The sequence below is a fragment of the Balaenoptera ricei genome, chromosome 6 (genome assembly GCF_028023285.1).
Source record: "Balaenoptera ricei isolate mBalRic1 chromosome 6, mBalRic1.hap2, whole genome shotgun sequence".
NCBI lineage: Eukaryota > Metazoa > Chordata > Mammalia > Artiodactyla > Balaenopteridae > Balaenoptera > Balaenoptera ricei.
In genome coordinates this window covers 120,725,278-120,746,205 of record NC_082644.1, presented here as the reverse complement: position 1 = coordinate 120,746,205, position 20,928 = coordinate 120,725,278, and the positions used below count along the sequence as shown (strand labels likewise).

Here is a 20,928-nt window from a genome sequence, read left to right as displayed (position 1 = left end):
ATGCTCCCTTTCCAGCCGGCAAGGAAAACTTTGAGGCACCCCCTCCACGCCGGGCGCCCCCCAGCGCTGAAGCACACCCAGCTGGGGGGGGGGGTCTCTGCAGGCCTTCTGATGCAGGCCGTGCCTTCCTTGGTATGAGGAGGGTGGTCCTCCCAGCGCATCCCAGGGTGCTTCGATAATTCTGATTTCTTGCCAACACCTTGCGGTGTCTCAAACCTGCCGCGCCTCTGCGGGGGCAGGCCTTGGCAAGGCTGCTCCTTCCACTGGGATGCCAGCCCTGCCCTTCAGCCGCTTCCCACTTGGGCTCCAGGACTCAGGGGTCACCTCTTCTGAGAAGCCTTCCCTGATTTCTGAGCTGGCATTCACCCAGCCCCACTCTGGACTCCCGTGGTGAACTGTCTCATGAGTGTCGTTTTTCTGTGTGCAAATCTGACTCCCAGCCCTGCGTGGGAGGCTCCCCCAGTGCAGATGCCTAAACCCTGGCCCACCCAGGAGTCGGGCAGGTATGAGAAAGTAGGGGGGCAGCTCCAGGTTCCCGGGAGCACCTGGAAGGAAGCAGGGGGTAGCGGGAGGGACGAGCCATTAGGCAAATGCAAGGTACTAATCGTCAGGGCAGTTTAAAAACAGGCCTCTCATTTGGGGCTCAGTTTGCTTGATGAAGCGTTTTTTAAGTGGCACTATTTTGCGTTAATTTTTTCAACCAGCTGCTCTATTATCTGATTATACATTATTCAAGGATCTCAAAAGTGAGCGTAGAGTGCTAGAGAACATAATCTTCGTTCGGCATCATCCATTCAAACGCAGGGGGCTCTGCGCTGGCCCCCGGAATGCTGTTCTGGATCCGAGACCCGGGCTGCCCACATGGGGCCACTAAGCCACATGTGGCTGCAAGCTCACAAACGTGGCCAGTGGACTGACCCGACTCACATTCTGCAAGAGACTGTCAGCTACTTCATTAACAATCTGTTATGTTAATGATTACGTGTTGAACTAGATGATACACTGGGTTCAGTAAAAATACATTCTTAAAATTCATTTCACCTGTTTCTTTTTTCTCTTTCTAGAAAACTAACAATCGCACAGGCGGCTCATGTTTGATTTCTCCTGGACCACGCTGCCATGGCCATTTGGAAACCGGAGACAAAGGCCACATCCTTGGTAGACCGGGAGGATGGGAACCGCCTCCCCTGCCTGGGCGCTCAGGGTGTGCCCGCTGGGCGCTGTGCTACCGCAGTGTGGCTGAGGACCGACACCGCGTGTTACACACAGGGGAGCCGGGGCGCAGAGACTGGGTAACCCGCCAAAGCCCACGTGGTAGGACACGCCAGAGCCGAGGCTCCGGGTCTGCCCAGAGACGCCCTTGGCTGCTTTGGGAACAAGGCAGAGGCTCCTGCACGGCCCGGTCGGTGCGCCTGCTTTAGGCGGGTGGAAGGGGGCTCTCAGTGTAGAGCAGCATCTCGTGGGCTGAGGCTGCAGGGCCCTCCATGACCCGCCGGGGTGACACTGGGGGGCTGTGAAGACACGCCCGGTAGGAACGGCGCCTCTAGCGAGGATCCTGAGAGGGGCCCACGCGGGAGAGCCGCGTCTCTCCTCCAGCGACGCCCACGCCCACCCCTCGCACCCCAGCACGCTCCCCACTCCCGCTGCCCCGACCGCGCTTTAAATTTCCACAAAGTGCACGGGAACCAGCTGGCAGCTGAACAAACACATGACTGATGGGCTGACTGAACGGAGGCGTCCTCGGGGCCATGCACCGCTGGCGGTCCCCCACTGGTGCCCAGACCCCCCACCACGCTCGCCTTTCCCCAAACAGCTGCGGAGCGTCCGAGGTCTAGGAGACCAGGAGGGGCCCCTTAGACACACGAGGTGATCATCCTTTCTGACACCTGGCCAGAGCCCAAAGGAAAGAATCAGCCAGTTCTGCTGGAAACGTCAGTCCCTGCCTCCCTGGTGCTGCCTGGCGTCAGATCCAGGCCAGTGCCCCGTTCCCTGCCCCGGGGAGGCCAGGGAAGAAATGACATTTCTGTTTGTGTCTTGTAAACTGCCATAATGGATAAATATGAATCCCAAGTCCGCAGAGACAGGATGCTAGGAAATCTTGATTTTCAGTAAAAGGAGAAGGGGGGAAAAAAAGCATGAAAAATTTATTAACCTGGAGCCTCTGGGACCAAACCGCAACTTCAAGACTCAAATCCATTCCCCTCCCCTATTAATGCATGATTTACGTTTGCAATAACTGCAGTCATAAGGAACTCATTGGATTAAGGAAGCTCACGCTTAATGTCATGGAATAATATTATTGAACTGTGTGCAAAGCCACACATCCCCCAGACTGGCTTCTCCATGCGAGAGGAATTCCATCCTGTGAGAGGTCAGACACATGCAGAATAGACCGAGGAAGGGGAAAATGGGCGCCCGGGGTCGCTGGCCAACTCACCGCCCAGGAATCCTCCAAACTGAACGTGAAAGAGCCATTGGGACAGGCTAAGCGGGGGGCCTGGCTGGTACAGAGGAAGCTGCACAAGGGCGGCGTGGGCCCCATCATCCTGGAACCCTCAGCCTCTGCTGACCCCTCATGCATGTCTCGGGAGGGCAGAGACGCCCAGCCTCAGCTTGGGGGTGACTCGGGAGAAATGGCAGATCAGGGCCCGACACTCAGCACCGGGCAAGGGGCTCCCCGGACCCTGGGGGAGGGGGGCACTGACTTTGCATGGTGGGGAGGTGAGGGCACAGGCTCGGGGTAAAAGGGCAGCTCTGCCGCCCCCTCGCTGAGTGACATGGGCCAGTAGCTCCCCTCCCGAGGCCTCAGTTTCCTTATCTGTAAAGCGGGGGCCCCCCTAGAACACTCCTCACAAGGAGACCGTGGGGTGGAGTGGGGGAGAGAAGGAGGTGAAGTCCCAGCAGTGCACCCCTACCACCCCCAACATTATCGCTTGGGATGCGCTGTTAGGCCGCGGGCACGGGGTGCCAGCTGCTGGGGGCTGGCGGGGGCGGGGAGGTGACATGAAGATGCAGGGACTGACCTCGGGAACCTTCCGGTCTATCACAGTGCACCCCACAAACACCCCAAAGGCCAGACAGGGGTGTGGGTGCTCTGTGATGCGTGGGGTGTGAGTGGGGATGCTGGCTGGGCGGGCGGATGGACGGAGGGTGAGAGACTTCCCAAAGCGGGGGCACTTAGGCCCGGACTCGGCAGACAGGGAGAGGCTCTCCAAGGCGGAAAATGCCAGGAAGGGCGGGTGGGAAGCAGTTCCAGCGTGGAGCTCAGCCAGCCAGGGGGCTGCAGACGGGTGGGGACCCCTGGGGGCCTCCCTCCGGCCGTGCCTCTCTGAGCCTCCGTTTCCTCACCCCTTACGGGGGGTGGGGGAAGGTGGGCAGCCCCTCATTCAGCCCTGCACCTCGGGAGGCCCCGTGGGGTGGAGTGCACCCTTCTCGAAATTTTCCAAGTCCTCCTCTGATTCCTGGGACCGGGCAGTAGCATTCAGGTAGGGAGCTCCAGGCCCTGGTTGTGACTCGTGTGGACCCTGGGCCCCACTTGCCCCCTCAGGGTGCTCTCCACCCTCGGACCCACATGGGGTCGACCAGGTGTCCCTAGGATCGCCACCATTCACACTGGGGTCAGCCCAGTTTCCGGAAGATGGGCTGGTGGCAGCTATGCCCACTGGCCAGTGAGTGTTTCACTCACAGATCACATAATGTTGGGCCGCCAGCTTGCTGCCCACATGTTGATTTTTCAATGACTCAAATTATTTAAATGGATAGAGATCCTGCAGAGAATATTTGCCCAGGCCCCATACCCTAGAGGCAGCCTGGACGGGGGCATGGAACAAGCTGGGGGCTTTGACACAGCAAGTGCACAGCAAATCCGGGCTCTTACTCTGATTATGATTCTTATTCTCAGTCTGTGCTGTAAGATGAAGGAGAGAGAGGCCACGAGTCTTCCCAGAAGGAACAGCCGTTTATCCAGGAACAAAGACAGGAAAGAGGCCCCCAGGGGCAGGAATCCGGGGAAGAGGGTCGTCTACATGGCCTGAGGGCAGTGGGCCGGCCACGTCAGGAGCCACGTGGGACCACCCCACAGCCTGGGCAAGCCCGTCACCTCCCGGGCCTCGGTCCCCCTCCTGCAGGATGGGGCGGCCCTGCCAGCTCCACCCCGCTGCCCCTTCTCCGAGCAGCGGGCCACATGACCCCACCCCTGGCCACAGCTGACCGCGCAGAACGCAACCATCTCTTCTGGAAGAGCCGCCGCCCAGGGCTTCCTGCCAGCCCCTGGGGGGCTCCAGAACCATAAGGTGAAACGGCCAGGGAGGGTCAGCTGGTCCCAGGCTGCATGAGATGGTGCAAGAAATCCTCGGAGAGAGGAAGCGGGGGGGACCCGGGGCAGGCAAAGACGGGGCCTTGGGAGAAGGGGAGACGCCCCAGTGGCTTCAGGTGGCCTGGCCTCGGCCCAACCCCAGCCCGCGTCAGGCCACGAGACAACCCGGAATCACCAGCTGCCTTTGCCTGTAACCTGTGCTCCAGGGGCCCCAGCTTCTGGAAACGCCGGCTCTCTCCCATCCCCAGCACAGTCTCCAAGGGCCGAGCTAGGACACCTCCCCAGCCCCACTGCAGCTTCGATAGAGAAGCCCGGCAAAAACCAGCCCTCCTGACGCCCGAGCCTGGGGAGGAGGGCCGCAGCCACATCACCAGCAGGCACGCTGGGAGCCTCCTGGAACGCGGGCCGGAGAACCTCGCATCCTTCCGGCAGGGGAGCCACACGACCACCACCCCCGTGGGGACGGCCCGGGCAGACGGCCGAGACCAGCGCCCGTCGAGGGGCCCGTGTGAAGCCCTGCTCCCCCCCCCTCCTCCCTCCTGGCTCCTTACTCTGCAAGTTCCTCCAGGCTTCGGTAGACATCGTCATCATTCTCCGCGGTCTCCTCCGAGGGGAAGGGCCTGTGGGAGAGGAGACGTCAGGGGTGTGAGCAGGTCTCGGTGGCACCGCCGCCCTGGCCGGGCCCCCAGCCTGGGGTCCGCCACGGGCCCCCTGGAGCGAGCGCAGGAGCAGGCGGGCTTCTGTCCGCTCCCTCGTGGAAGGAAACGGGGTGCACGTTACGCGGCTGTGTGATGCAGGACCACCCAGATGGAGGTGCCTAGAGTGAGGACCCCACGCCCAGCTCAGCCCCGGACACCGGAAGTCGGTCCCTCTGTCCAGGCCCCGGCATCCCTGCTGGCAAACGAGGGAACCGGGTCAGGGACAGCAGGAAGCTTCCGTCCGTGCAACTATCCTGCTTCCACACGCCAGGGGGACCCCAGACACGGGGATGTGGGCTCCCCTGGGCATCCTCGGTGGGGAACACGGGAACCTGTCTTTAGGAGACAGAGAGGGTGGGCTATGAGCCCCAAACTTAGCTGGACTTGAGACCCTTATTTTCCATGAAAATCTCCCAGTTCTGTATTGGGGGGATGCCCAGGATCCCCGCAAACTCTGTCACCCCGAAGACGCGTCTGGGAGGAGTAAGAGAAGGGCCCAGGTGTCAGAAAGCTTCCCGGCTGGTGTGAGGAGGGCGGCACGGCAGGGTCGTCACCTGCAGACAGGCGTCTACCTGGGCAGCTCAGAATCCGTGGGAGGGGAACTCACGGGGAGGAAAGGGGGCTCCCTGGGAAGGCGGGGTCTCGGGCCGCACCTGTCACTACTGCAAAATGAACCTGGGCCTGACTCCTGGGAAAAGGGGCGGAGCCAGACCACGCTGCCCAGGTGCTGGGGGCCGGCCAGTACAGGTGAGGAGCATTAGGGCGTGAGATGCAGGTGACACAGAGCCCTGGGCGCAGCCAGGCTCACGGGGAGGAATGCAGGCGCGGCACCAGCCCCAGCACCGCCTGCACGTGGCACGCGCTCGCGGGGAGGGCGGGTGAGCCCGCCGGCTCTGTCACCCCCTAACTGGGATCTCATCTGGAGACTGACATGAGATCCCAGTTCACAAACTGGAGGAAAGGGGCAGGTCTGCAAACGGACAGCGCATTCTGGGTAAAGAAGCGATTGGAGTGGAAATGGGAAGGGCACACTGTCGGTACCATACCCACATCTGGCACCCCCATGCCCACCACCAGCACAGGGAGCCCATGCAGTTGCCCTTCAAGGAAATGGGCTTCTGACACACTCTCCGGGATCCCCGGGGTCCCCTGCACACCCGCGTGCGAGCGCCCACTCCTGCCTCTCCCGCAGGGACCTGCAGACGAGGTGCATGGTCCCGACCAGGTTGAACCAGCCCACGCCGGGCACAGAGGCCAGCCTCCAGGAGGACGGGGCCAGAGGGGGGTGAATGCTGCCAGGAGGAGGGGGCTGCCAGCTTGTTCAAAAGCAATGGGCCCAAATTAACCACCTTCATGGAGACGAAAACGCCCTTTTGGTTGAAACGAGCATCTCCCCATCTCCCAGGGCACGTGTTCTGGTAGGAAGTCTGTTACTAACGATCTCACGGGAGACCCGGCTGGCGGCCTCCTTGCTGGGGGTCAGGCTGACGTGCTCAGCAGGGCAGTCCAGTGGGGATGGACGCCTGGACCCTGTAGCTTCCACTACCAAGGCTAGGGGCCTGTGCTCCATGGGGTGGGGGCCTGGGGAGCCCACTGAGCCAGCAGCTGGAGGCCTGGGTCCTGCCCAGCTCTGTCACAGAGTTGCATGGCCATGGGTCTGAGGTCCCAAGGCAGACCCACCAGACCAGGGGTCCCCATCACCTGCGGCTTCATGGCAGTAGCTCGTGGCATGGCCCAGCTTGACCTCTCTGTGGTGGGCTCCCCCTCCTCCCTGTGGCTCTCCCCCCCCTTCCTCCCATCACCATGACAATGGCATCCCCCACTGGGCGTCATGTGGCAAGAAGGAAGGAGGACAGATGTGTGTCTTCGGGTCACAGGGAGAGCTGCCGGCCATCAGGACGCCCTCGCCCTCAGCAGACGAGGGACCCTCACTGACCCAGCCATGCTTCCAGCCAGGCAATCACTCCCACGATACAGGAGAACTGGAAGCTGACCCAGATCCCACGTGGTTCAGGGGGGGCTGGAACCGAGCTCTGGTTTCTTAAAAGTCAGTTGAACGTCAGTCACCCCGACTGCCGAAGGTTCCGGCTGCTACCCTACTGATCACAGGAAATCTCAGGCCAGGCTGAGATGTGACTGCAGGACCCAGAGGTGGAGCGTTCCCCCAAAACCACTCTCTGACCAGCTTTCCACCAGCTTGACCACTCTCTCAGCCTGGGTCCACTTCTGCCTAGCACGGTGCCTGACACTAGAGAGGCATGGATGGATGGATGGATGGATGGATGGATGGATGGACGGATGGATAGACAGATGGGTGGGTGGGTGGGTGGATGGAAGGATGGATGATGGATGAATGGTTGGATGGATGGACGGATGGATGGATGGACAGATGTGTGGGTGGATGGATGAATGGTTGGATAGATGGATGGATGGGTGGGTGGATGGATGGACAGATGGACAGACAGATGGATAGACGGATGGATGGGTGGGAGAACAGGTGGGTGGGAGAAGGATGGGATTTGTGGGTTGATGGACAGATGAATGAGTGAGTGGGCGGGGGCATGGGGGTGGAAGGATGGATGGGTGGCCAGGAGGACAGGTTGGGGAGGGGGTGGATTCGTTGGGGAATGGATGGGTGGACAGATAAATGGATGTCAGATATTCTCAAGCTGTCCCTTCCCCCCAAAACAACAAGTGGCAGCCCCAAGTTAGATACAAGGAAGCATTTTCAAGAAGCGCTTATGAAAATCCATGCAGAGGTACCCAAGTCAGCCCTGAGCTGTGACTTTACACCACTGACCCTGACTTAACCCCGAGGAGACACATTTGCACAGAGGGCGTTTCTGGGGCCACATTCCAGCTATAACTTCAAGCCCGAGAGGGGCTGGAGCAGATGTGACTCTGGGGTCACTTGCAACAAGGCCTGGCTCCACCCTTCTGTCTCAGGCACCGGCTGATCATCCAGACCCCGCTGTGCAGCATCTACCACCCCCGCCATTAATTTCCCCCTCCCCGGCTAGACCAGACATCCAGATGTTCATGGTGGAGTTCATTTGTTCTTGAAGAGGAGGGGATGAGAATCAAGTATGGCAGAGAGGCACAGAAATGACCATGGGCCAGACACCAGAGTGCGGTCATCCGGGTCCTCAGGGCGGGGGGGCCAGGGGTCAGGGCGGGGCTGGGTTCCTCTTACCCCATCAGACCCTTCCTGAGGACGCATTTCCTTGTGCTCCGCTTCTGGGAAGCCAAGTTTCCCACTCATACCACTGAGGGAATTAAGGGGATGCCCAAGCCGGAAGCAGAAAAGTTGCCACGTGCCAAGAAATCCCCAACAGAGCCCATGTGTCAGGCTGCGTCAAATCCACCCCAGCACCCCATCCTCCCGGGGGGGGGGAAGGGGGGGCAGGGCAGGGATGAGAGGCTCAAAAGCCACTGCTTCAAGGTCCCACCAAATTACGCCTCCCACCCCGAGGTCAATGTTAGCATCCGGCTGCTTGGCTGGCATGGCCCTGTGTGGGCAGGACAATGACAGCCCCAGTGCCAGAGGCTAGGGGGGGTCCCCCACTAGAGGAAGAAGGCCCCAAAACACGGCACCCTAAGGGAGTGGCTGAGCCCAAACCCCCGAACAAAGAGCAGAGGGGGGCACAATTCTTACTCCAAACCACACCTTCCTCTCCTTCCCCCAGCCATTGGGTAGTTCCTGGACACCTGCTCTGAGCTGGGCTTGGGGGCTGCCATTGTCACTGCTTCAGGGAGAAGGCGCAACATGAACGCAGCTCCGGGATCAATAAATCAGGCTCTGGTCCTTGTCCACGGGACTTCTTTGAGAATCTGCTGTAAAACCATGGCCTCTGAAAAGTGCCCGCGTGAGTAGCTGTGTGTACGGCTGCGTGGGGACAGGACACGTGGTCGGGAAGGGGGCAGACCCGATGCTCTGGGGTCACGGCATGAAGGTGGCGAACACAGGTACATGCCACCTGGGACCCAGGAGCAGTCGGATGGGGACACTGGAAGACCCTGCACGGCGGGCAGCAGGTCCGAATTATAGGACAACAACCCAGGAGCCAACGAGAGGACCCTTTGGGAGGAGGTGCCAGGTCTCTGGGTTCTGGGGGGAGGGGGGGAACTCGTCCAGCTTCACCTCTTCCCATGCTGTGCTGAGGGACTCGGGGCCTGGACACAGGGTTCCAGGGCAGTGCAACCCACTTGTCGGCACTGATTTACTATTTTTCCAGGCAGCAGCTGATGACCCCCCCAGCCTGATTTTCATGCACTTCAAACCCAGCTCCGGTGCAGCACTCAGCGTGCTGACCCCTTCTGCTATCTGGCAGCGGCCTCCCCTGCGTTATCCAATCCAACCCAGGGCTCCACCAGGCAGGGCTATGTGGTGGCTCCTGGGCCTGCTTCCCTGGGGGTCCCTCCACCCCAGACCAGGGAGCCCCTGGCACACAGCAGGCGCACATCTCATGACGGTGCTGTCTGCAGATGGCCCGCCAGGACAGAGAACGTCGCTTCCTAGAGCCATCGCTCTACACCCTGGCAAGAAGCCAAAACAGAGACCCCACTGCCACCGTCACCTTCATTTTCGGGGAGATCTTGTGGGGGGAACTAAGAGCCAGGCTTCTGCAGGTAATAGATCTGGGTTCAAATCCTGGCTCTGCTGCGGACTCGCTGTGTGACCCTGAGCAGGAAACTCTCCCTCTCTGCACCTCAGTTTCCCCAACTGTAGAATGGGGGCAGTAGTCATTGTTAAGATTAAATGAGATAACACACGTAAGCCTCTCAGCCCAGGTCCTTGCTCCCAGCAAGTGTCCCGCATATGACAGCCTGAGTCACCTTCCCTCCCCTTCTCGGGGGCTCATCCCAGGAGTCCACTTCCAAGTCCAGGGCCTCAGACTCAGGCAGTCCCCACTGTCCCCACGGCCTCCTGAGCAGCAGCCCCAGTGGGCCCACCCCGGGTTTCCATGACAATTAGGAAATGCCCCTCACCAGGGTGCCTCCAGCCCTGCCCCAGGCCCATGGGGTCAGCACCACCATGGGGTCCTCCAGCCCACCCTGCTGAGCTCTTTCTCCCTGGGGGTCTGGAAGAAGAACGGCATCCAAACAAACACTCATATTAGGGAGGTAAGAAAGCTTCGGGTCCGACCACCTAGCGCCACTCAGAGAATCTAGGACACAGGGTTTATTTTTCCACACTTCAGATGAAAGCGACCCGGGCCCGAGACGACTCTTCACTTCTCCATCCTTCACTTGGCGTGTGCAGGGAGGAAAGTGGAAATTCAACTCACAGAAAAGCGCTCCCTGCAGAGTGACCTCCAAGGTCCGTGTTCACCAGCAGCATCACGGAGCAGCCCCATTGGCAGATGCCCCTGGTCCTCCTTGGCCAACCCGGGGCGTCCGAGAGCAGGGGCAGGGCCTTGGGTTCCCACCCTGGAGGGCGAGACCAGCTCACGGCCCCCAGAGAGCAGACTCGGCCTCAGAGGCCCGGGGGTTCCCGGCTCCTGGCACCTGTCCTGCAGGGGTGACCACCGCCCAGCTTGCCCCGGACGAGGGAGTTACCAAGGATGCGGGAATTCCAGGGCTAAAACTGGGACAAGCCGGCGACCCCAGTCGGGCGTGTGGCAGACAATGGTGCCTCATTTACGGTGCTGGCACTACCTGGGAGCCCTCAGAGGTCACTCCCACGGTCGGGCAGGACAGTTTCCGAAAACGGCCTGAGAATTAGGGGCAGTGGGCCTGCAGAAGGCCTGGCACGGGGCCCGGCCCCGGGACACCATCGGGTTCAGCCTCACCTCACCAGGTGTGATGGGGGCCCAGGCAGGTGCTAGGTGAGCAGGAAGAGGGCAGGGTGGGCAGGAGGGACCGGGAATACCCGGGCCACAGGGCACTGGGCCCCACCCCGCGTCGTACCAGTTTGCCAGGGAAATGGCAGCCAAGGCAGACTTCAAAGGCACATCAAACCGCAGCCTGAAGGCCCCAGCAGGCCCATTTAATTATTCAAAGAGTCACCTGGGTGCCGCCTGCTAATTGGCAGGGAGACCTTGAAGCACCGGATTTTGCTTATTAAAAACGGCTCTCCGGCTAAACAGCCCGACCATCCAAACAAGCAAGGGATCATGTCCCTCTCTCCAGCCCACCACACTCCCATGCAGACGGGCCACCGTATCAGGGGCTGCAACAGGCCGGGCCCTTCCACCCACTCCCACCACGAGGGCCACACAGGGCTAAAGGGCATGGGGACGGCCACAAAGGCATAGACAACAGAAGGAGGAAAGGGAAACCGGGAGGGCTTCCCATAGGAGGTGCCGGGGAGTTGACTTGGAGAGCAAGGTCTAATTTGAGTTCAGAGTTCCAGCCCTGTGTCAGACAGACGGGGGGCTGGAATCGGCCACACAGCTTCCTGGCCCCTGAGCTGGCCGAGGGACCTGAGTTAACTCACCTGTAAAATGGGGATAAACCACCTGCTTCACACACAGGCCGTGTGTGAAGCTTCATGACGTGCGGTGTGGCTGTGCCCTCCCACAGAGCCTGGCCCGTAAGGAGGTGAGGTGATGGTCAAGATTTAGGGGCTGGAGGAGGCGGCCCGGGCAGAGGTGATCACACCCTGCGCGCTCGGGGAGGTGTGCGGTCTCAGAGAGGCTGGGGCAGAGCAGGAGTAGGCTGAAGGGCCAGGTCGGGCAGGAGTCCGACGGGGACCAGGGCGGAGGGAGGGAGTGATGGATGGGCCGGCCCAGGTGCCACCACCAGGACCTTAAGCCCAAGTCAGCACAGAGGTAGGAGGTCTCGCGGTCCCCCTGTGACGTCTGCAGAGGCAGGTCCAGCAGAAGTGCAGGCGGGGGAAGAGGTGCGGCCGGCTCCAGGCGACTGGGGGAGACCCAAGTGAACCCCCAGATGCCAGCCAGGCTGTTTCAACCCTTGCTTCCAGAACCCTAGTGAGGCAGAGGGGACACTGACCTTGGGTCAGGAAAGAATGGTTTGTTTCCCGCCATCCCATTGTCTGAGGGAGGGAGGGGCCCGGAGCTGCTGCTGAGACAGAGGAACGCGGTTTCTCGGCAGCTACAAAGCTCAATAGAGTTTTGACTTTCCGGCCCGCTTCTCGGAACGGCAGCAGTTTGGAGCAGAAAGGCCAGCGGATCAGCGGGGCCATCTCCCCCTCCAAGCGGGGCCCAGTACCCTGCAGCCACTCGGCTGTTTTCCTTTCATGCCACCTTGACCTCTTCCCAGGGGACACCTGCCCGGCCTAGGCAGGAAATCCCGGCGGCCTGCCGGGGCCCCGCCCGGATGGAACGCTCTAGAAATGCCCATCGGGGAACGAGAGGCATCACAGAGAGGCCACACAGCCAGCATGGGGGCTTCCCAGAGCCACAGCCCGCACAGCCCACCCCCCAATAGCCTCTCTTCCCAGCCCAAGGCCCAAGGCCTCTTGCAGCTCCGTTTTCACCAACAGACTCTCTGCACAAAAAGTTTCCGCACTGGTCACTCATGGGCCAGAGTCCCTTGGCCGGGGGAACCGCGCCCAAGTGCAGTTGTGCTGGGCAGGGAGAGGCGGCCGGGGCCCCAGGGGACCGGGGCAGGCTCGGCTCCAAGGAGGAAGCAGGCCAGGCAGGCGGGTGGCTCTGCCCAAGACTCCAGAGCCCATCGGCTGCGGGGCAGGGATGGGGCCCCCCACCAGGGCAGCTCTGAGCATGCATGGAAAACCACACCCCGGAACACCCGGGCGGCTACTGGAAACGCTCTTCCCTTTTCTCCTGCTCCACGTCCAAAGCTGTCTGCTCCCTGAAATGCCCCTTCTGGCCCTGTGAGGCCTGTAACAGCAGAGCAGGGCCCCAGCTGCCCCCTGACCCTCCCCCTACCCGCCGGTCACGGCCCGGCCGCACTGGACACGGTGACAGTGGCCCATCTGGGTCACGTCCGGGCACAGCAGTGAAAGTCAGAAAGAGAAGAACCGGTAGTTGGCTGTGCCAGGTGGGTGTCCAATCCACACTGCTGGCTCTGGACGGTAAACCCACTGTGACGTGTCAGAAAAGCAGATCTTCCGGGCTTCCCTGGTGGTGCAGTGGTTGAGAATCTGCCTGCCAATGCAGGAGACACGGGTTCGAGCCCTGGTCCGGGAAGATCCCACATGCCGCGGAGCAACTAAGCCCGTGCGCCACAACTACTGAGCCTGCGCTCTAGAGCCCTCGAGCCACGACTACTGAGCCTGCGAGCCACAACTACTGAGCCCGCGAGCCACAACTACTGAAGCCCGCGTGCCTAGAGCCTGTGCTCTGCGACAAGAGAAGCCACCGCAATGAGAAACCTGTGCACCGCAATGAAGAGTAGCCCCCGCTCGCCACAACTAGAGGAAGCCCACGTGCAGCAACGAAGACCCAACGCAGCCAAAAATAAATAAATAAATAAATAAATTTTTTTAAAAAGCAGATCTTCCTCGTAAATACATGGAAGCTAGGAGACTAGCTGGGGACCCTCCTCAGGGATCTGGGGGGACCCGGAGGGGGGTTCTGAGAGACCACCAAGCCGCTGTGTGACCTCAGGCAAGACCCCTCCCCTCTCTGAGCCACGTTCTCCCACCTCCGAAACAGATGGTGGCTGGGGGGCTGGGGTGTCAGAGCTGGAGGCACTCCTCTCCCCTCCCCCCACTTCCTGCCAGTCTGCTGGGAAGTGAAGGGTCAGCCCCTGGCCCTTCCACCAAGTCCTAAGAAGGCCTGTGTAGGCCCGCAGGGAGGGTCCCTCCCCTTGGTGGGTCCGCCAGGACAGAGAGGGCAAACCTGGGCCTGCCTGCAATCACCCGCTACCTTCCCATCCCCTCTGGCCGGGGCAGACATCACTAGTTGATCTCGGTGTTCTCTGCGGCAGAGCTGGGATGCATGATGCTCCAGGTGGAAGACTGGTCTGTGGACTCCGGTTAGAGAAGCAGGTCCTCTTCCTGGGGGAGTTCTGGCCGGCCCTCCACCTACTGCCCAGAGGAGGGCACTGCCCCAGGGTAATCGGGCCAAGCCCCTACCGCCGGACTGAGGGTCTGGGGTGGAGGTAGGGGCACACACACCCTGCTGAAAGGACACACGTGAAACCCAAGCCCTCCCCCCAGTTCACACAAGGGGGTCCAGGGAAGGCCTCTGGATGGGGGTGTCCTCAGGTTTCCCCGTCAGTCAGGACAGCCCCCCGCAAGATGGGGGTTACTGTCTCGTCACAAATGACACCAAGGCTCAGAGAGGTGGAGAAAGCTGCCTGAAGAGACCAGCCAGGAAGTGACAGAGCCGGGCTTGGAGCCAGGACCATCCCCAAGAGGGGTCACAGCAGGGAAGAAGCCCAGCGGGAGCAAGCCTGCGTCCCTCACCCCTGCCCAGGCGTCCGGCAGCATCTGGGCTGCAGCTCTTGGTCATCCCGAGGGGCTGACCTGCCAAGCGGGTGGGTGGGGTGTCACTCCCTGTACCGCCAGCACCTCCTGTGGCCTATCGGGCCCTCGCTCCCCTCCCCCCATGACCCCTCCCCCGAGCCACCCTCTCTCCGGCCTGGACACCCACGGCAGCCCCTCACTGGTCCTGGCCTCCACCCTGGAGCCCCTGCAGTCCACACGGGGCCAGCAGTTTCTAGACAAAATCTCAGAGGCCACTGCCTGCTGAAACCCCCCCAGGGCTTCCCGTCACACTCAGAGAGACCAGAGACCCCCCCCACCCTGCCCACCCCTCCCAACACGACCTTCCTCCCACCCCCTGCCCCTCTCCATCCCACAGGAGCACCAAGCACATCCCCTCCCCGCCCCCCACCCCCAGCGCCTCTGCCTGGGCCTCCGATGCCCAGACCTGTCCACACTGGCTCTGCTCACTCCTCGGGGGTCGGCCAGATCGAGGCCACCTCCTCGGAGAGGGGCACTGACCGCCGCATCTGAGGGCCTCCGTCCCTCCCTCTGCCGCCCCAGCCTCAGACCCATCCCCCTGGAGCAGGTGCACACGACTGGTGACGATGCAGGACAAGCTGCGTGCCAGTGTTTGGGCACCAGGCTGCTCTGGGCTCACGTGAGGACAAGGACAGGACTGCTGCCCCCCACTGTGTCCCGGGGGTCCGGCTTGGCTACTGCAGAGCAGAGAACTGGACTACAGCCCCTCTGGATGGCGCCAGCCCTGGGTCTGGAGGCGGCCCTGGGCAGGGAGGGCTGGGCTCGGGCCAGCTGTCCAGCCTGCAATGCTCACCTTGGAGTCTGTAGGGCCGAGGGCCCAGCCAAGCCTCAGGGCCGGGCTCCAGGCCTCGGCTTTAATCAGAACCACTGGTGCCTCACTGCTGCCCTCCTGGGAGGGGCCGGAGCCGGACGCCCATCCCATCCAAACCCCGCTCCCGGACAGCCAGTCGGATTCCCAAGCTGGAGAGACGTGCAGGGCCCGTGGGTGCTCAATGGCAGGGCACCCAGCCTCCTGCAGCCACCCAGCCCACCAGGGGCGGGGCCGGGACCGCGCCTCGGCTGTTGAGCAGCCCCGCATCGCATCGCGTGGTGGAGGGCCGGACCCTCCAGTGCCGAGCAGGGTAGAGGCCTGCCTTAGTCTCCCTACCAGTGACCCCAAAGGGAAAAGGGAGGCTCAGCTGCCCCCAGGGTCAGCCGGTGGGACCCGAGGCTGGTTTCCCAGCCCCCAGAGGCCAGCTCCGCCAGGACCTGAGGCTGGAAGGGCCCGGAGATGCCCCGGGCAGCGGATCTGTGCCTGGGTCAGTGCTGGGCCCATGCCCCAGGACCCCTGACCCCCAGATGACTCCCATGGGAGGATGGGAGGATAAGGTCCCAGTTCCACCCCAACCGGCTGGGCAACCCTGAGCCAGAGGTGCCCTCTCGGGGCCTCAGCCTCCCCTGCAAAATGGGGTTGAATCCTCATTCCCGGGGTCCAGGTGCGCGTTCAGTGAGCTGACCCGTGGGGAGGGCTCTGCCCCATGTGTGTCGCTGCTGCTATGATGGGGGGAACGGGAAACGGGGGACAGGAGGAGGGGCAGCTCCGGAAAGGCCAACGTGCCTCACAGGACAGAACTGCACACCACGACCTGACGGATCACGTGACGGCCGTGAAAACAGCAATCCCAGGAGTCAGCTTACACCTGGTGACTGTATTAAAGGTCCGAAACAACGGGGACTAAACAAAACTACGCATGAAATATAATAAGACTAATTTTACAAGAGCAAGGAGGTGGAAGACCCGAAGTTAAGGAAGGTGGTTACTTCCTGCTGGGGCCGTCGGGGCCAGGACCCGGGAGAACAGCGGGCGGTCATACGTTTCCTCCTGCCCTGTGAGCTAGAAGGGCAGCTCTAGCTGAATGTTGAATGTTGGGCTCGTGAGACTTAAAAATAATTAAAAACTAAATAAATGAATCCATAAAAATAAAAGAAGGAAAACTGATGACCAACAGGGAATAAGCAGGGAACGTTAAGGGAAGCCAGACAGACGGTCAATTCCAAGAGTCCTTTCTCTCCTGTCAGAATATCGCCACAAGTTGCCTAAAAATGAGGCGTATGGTGGTGGGGACCGGCGGCTGGGACCCCGTACCTGAGCGTGAAGCCGGAGGTGAGGGAGACACGGCGGGCGGCGGGCAGGCTCAGGTCGCACGGGCTCACTCACCGAGGGCTGGACGGTGCAGGGGCCCCTCCGAGGCAGCCCGGCGGGGCCGTATCTGAGTTCACTCCACCAGTCCCTAAATGCCTGGCCTCAGTCTCCTCATCTCTAGAATGGGACACAACCGTCCCTCCGTGCAGAGATGGGCAGCATCACGCAGCGGGGCAGGTTGAATTCCGCTCGCTGGACATCCTGGCTTCACCGACGGGGGCAGAGGCTGTAGGAGCCACTGGGTGACTTGCTGGGTCTCCTTCCCCTGCCGCGGTGGCCACTCTGTTCCAGCAGGAGGCCGTCTGTCAGCCTGGCTCTGGGGGCAAGTGGCGTGGAGGGGAACACGGCCGACACACACGTGTCGCTGCAGCAAGTCAGCGAGACTCGGGGCTGTTTGCTGGCACCGAGGAGCCTGGCCCATCCTGACCACGGCAGCAGCCGGCACAGAGGAGGGATGCGACAGGGGAGACCCACAGTGAGAAGGACGACCCAAGTGACATCGGGGGGACTGTCCCTTTATTACCAAAGCCCCTCTCCCGACAACGAGACGAGTGGGACTCGGGCTTACCCGAGCGCTGCCTTCACACTGTGTAACTGGATGTACCCAAAGCACCAGACCGCCTTTTGCAGATGATGGTGCATCTCAAGGTGGCATGTCTGATTCACTGGCTCGGCCGGCCTCCTGCCACGGCGGAGACGTGGGCCAGTCCCTCCCCACCGGCCACGGCCGGGAGCAGAGCTCAGGGCTGCACAGAGAGCACCGCTGACCTGGCCCCAGAGCTGGGCTTGGGGGGCAGGGGCTGGTTGCTAGCAGGGCCACATCCCCCCATACCGCCGGCCACACCGCGATGTCACATTCTGTTCCAGAGCATTTTTAATGACCTCACATCCCTTCTGCCTATGGATAAATCCCACTGCAAAACAGGACAAGATTTCCTTCTCCGTCTCTGAAAACGAGCCGATAATGTTACACAGCTGCCCGATAAATGTTTAATGGTGGTATTTGCTGAGAAGGCAGCCTTTGATTGTTTTGCCTGTTACAGAGTGAAGCAGTCTCCGCTCCCTAGAGGGAAGGACAGGCCTGGGGAGGGGGGCGGAGCCGGGGCTCCAGTGCCCGAGGACATTCTTACAGCCCCCAACACTGAATGTCGTTGGGGACAGGGCACCTGCCAGTGAGGACACCACTGTCCTTGGAGGCCCACCTCCCATCCCTGGTAACTGGAGGGGGTCTCTGAACCCCAAACCTCCCTGCCAGCCGCTGGCCTCCTCCTCGGCATCCAGGTCTCAGGCTGGCAAGGGCTGTGCGAGGACCGGGTCAGGGCTCGTGGGGCTCTTGCTCAGCTTTCAGGAGTTGCAGCTTCACGCCCCCATGCACCAGGGATGCCAGAGGCTGAGGGACCCCCACCTGGGCCCCGTCCCAGAGCTCGCTGCCCAGCAAAACCCACATCCCCGGGCTTGAAACAATAGAACTTCATTCTCTTGGTGCTGGAGGCCAAAAATCCTGAAATCAAGGGGCAGGCAGGGCCACACGAGGCTCTGTGGGGGGAGCCCTCTGGCCCCTCCCAGCTCCCGGGGGCCCCAGACGGTCCTGGGCTTCGCAGCGTCACTCCAGTCTCTGCCTCCGTCTCCACATCCCTCCTCTGTCCCTGGGTCCCTGCTCCGTGTGCCTCTTATAAGGACACCTGCCTTTGGATTTAAGGCTCACGGGGTAGTCAGGATGATCTCATCTCAAGATCTCTAATTTAATTACATCTGCAAAGACTTCTCCCCAAAGCTCACATTCACAGGTTCGGCGGCATATCTTCTTGGGGCCACCACTCAGCCCACGACACCTGCCCTCCCGCGGGCTCACCGGGGGCCCCACGGGAAGCCAGGGCTGGGAGGCAGCGTCCTCAGGCCTCGCTTTGAGAACTGTGCTTGGGCCCCTGCTTCACCCTGGCCCTCGCCCCGCTCTGACCATCAGCCAAGTGAGCCTCCTTTTCAGAGACCAGGAAACAGGCTCAGGGCTAAGAAACCTGCTAAAAATCACACCGGCAGCCCAGACCCGGGTCTCTCAGGCCCTTAACCCCGTGCCTGTGGTCTGGGGTCACGCTCCGGCTTCTCCTCGCACCCTGCCCTGCATACGGCTGCAGTGCCTTTGCCTGCCTGTGACCGGGGTCCAGTGTCCATCTCCCCACCTGACAGTGACCGGTCCCCCATGTGTCCCAGCACCTGTCCAGGGCTGCCGGCATCCCCAAGCACTGACAGAATGAATGAATGAATGAATGAGCAAAGGAATGAATGAATGAGCAGACGACTCCCTGGGCCCTGTCACCACCTGCTCGGGAAGCTCTCTGGGCCTCAGTTTCCCCGTGTGTAAAAGTCGGGGATGAAGGGCCAGGCGTGGGAGCCGAGGAATCGGAATCGGGAAATGCACACTCGACCTGCCCCAAGCCTCCCAGCCTCCCAGACAGATGCGGGCAGATCCCCCCACGCAGACAGGCTCCTTCTCCTCCTCCCGTCCCTCAGCGCTGGACCTACTACGCGCCAGGCACTGTTCTGAGACCGTCACGGCCATCTCGTGAAGCCTCACAACAACCCAGGGAGGGGGCTACCACTCTGACCCCACTTGACCCAGGAGGCCATGGAGGCTGGGGGCGTGCAGAAACTGACCCAGCACCCCAGCACTGCCCCTAGTCGGCCGGGTCACTTCCTCACCCGCCCTCCACTGCAGCCCACTGTCGAGGGCCTGCTCTGTGCTGGGGACCACTGCCAGGCCACCGAAGCTGTGACCTTGACCACCTCAGAGCACCACGTGGAGACCAACCAACTGACGTTTACATGAAAGGGGACAGACGGAGGAGGAGTGGCAGGACGGGGTGTGGACGGAGAAGCGGAAGGACAGATGGGTGCGTGGATGAGGGCACAGGTGATGGGCAATTGGAAGAATGGACGGACAGACAGATGGGTGGATGTATAAGTGGATTGATGATGGGTGGAAGGAAGGACGGACGGACGGACAGACAGATGGTGGGTTGGATGGACAGAAGGACAGGCGCCCAGGTGGGCGGGTGAATGGGAGGGAGCGCGTGAGGGTGGGGGAGGGGAGGGAACAATAATAAAAATCCATTAGCTCAGCCAGATGCACATTTGCTGTGGGCAAACTGACAGCACAGGCACGTCTAGCTGACAACGATTATAACGATCTGGGAGTCGGGCAGAGAGAGACATTCAGCTGCACTGCGTCTTTCTAAAGACCCCCGCCCGCCGCGGAAGCTCCAGCTGGCCACTCACGCCCCTCCTGCCGGGCTGCATCCCGCTTCTCCTGACCGCCTCCAGCACGGATTAGCTCCCCGCTGCCCCGCGGGAAACGGCCGGTTAATATATTTTTGAACAAACGTGTCCCTTCCCAGCTCTCATGCCCACGGTGGTAGCGGCAGAGAGAAGCAGACACAGCGCTCCTTCCAAATTCTGCGCAGGGGTGAGTGGCGGGTGCAAGGAAGCGGCCCTCCCGGTGTCTGCGGTGGCGATGGACTCAGCAAGAGTCAACCGGCCACCGTTTGCCACCGTTTGTCAAGCACGCGGCCCCCCTCCTCCACGCCGTCCTCCCGACAGCCCCATTCACAGATGGGGCCCAGGCTCAGCTGCCGGTGGCAAGCACTCGGGTGTCCAGGGAAGGATGCTGCAGGCCCTGGATGGTGGGGACGGTTCAAAGGCTCCACGGTGCCGCCTCCTGGGAGCTCCGTCCCCGTAGCCAGTGTGGACAGGACATGGCCTTGGTGTCGCCAAGGCCAGCGTTTGGTTCTCCCCGCTGCCCCAGGGCTGTCCCCTCCTCCCCGAGTGTGGGTCACTGTCACCAAGTGGGGGGAGAGGGTTCTCGGCAGGAGGTTTAATTCAATAGTAGATTCCTCCCCGGGAGGGGCCCTGCATGGAAGCAGGTGTCACTCTGTTAGGAGAATGCAAAAGGAATCCACACGCTGCGACCACTCTGTCCGCCAGGCGGGGGCCCCGCCCTGGCCTCAGCTGGCCCCTCCTTATTCTGAGGCGGGTTCTGTGTGATGACACCTGCGAGGCCAGAGTCGGGGGACAGGCCAGGCGGAGCCCCATCCGCACCTGCTCCCTCGAGCGAGGGCCTGGCCCACACAACATGCACCCCTTTGAGGCATGAAGCACTCCACCCCACCCAGTGACGGCCGGTCACCAGCCTCGGCTGCTACATCACACCAGCTCCGGGGTCCTTGAAACAAAGGAAACCAAACTGACCAGGCCTGACTGCCCCCATTCCCCTGCCTGCATGCCCTCCTCCAACACCTCCCAGACAGGAGCTCCCTCCCCGCCAGCCTTGCCTCCGCCATGA

General features: G+C 61.6%; 1 protein-coding gene across 4 annotated transcripts in view; it reads right to left on the bottom strand.

Moving 5' to 3' along the window:
- The window catches only part of VAV2 (vav guanine nucleotide exchange factor 2), a 181,940-nt gene that overhangs the window by 55,296 nt on the left and 105,716 nt on the right, over positions 1–20,928 (bottom strand). For all 4 annotated transcript variants that reach the window (XM_059925984.1, XM_059925985.1, XM_059925986.1 and 1 more), the window contains exon 4: positions 4,867–4,935. In XM_059925984.1, the coding sequence (XP_059781967.1) occupies positions 4,867–4,935 (69 nt within the window). The remainder of the gene's footprint in view (positions 1–4,866; positions 4,936–20,928) is intronic.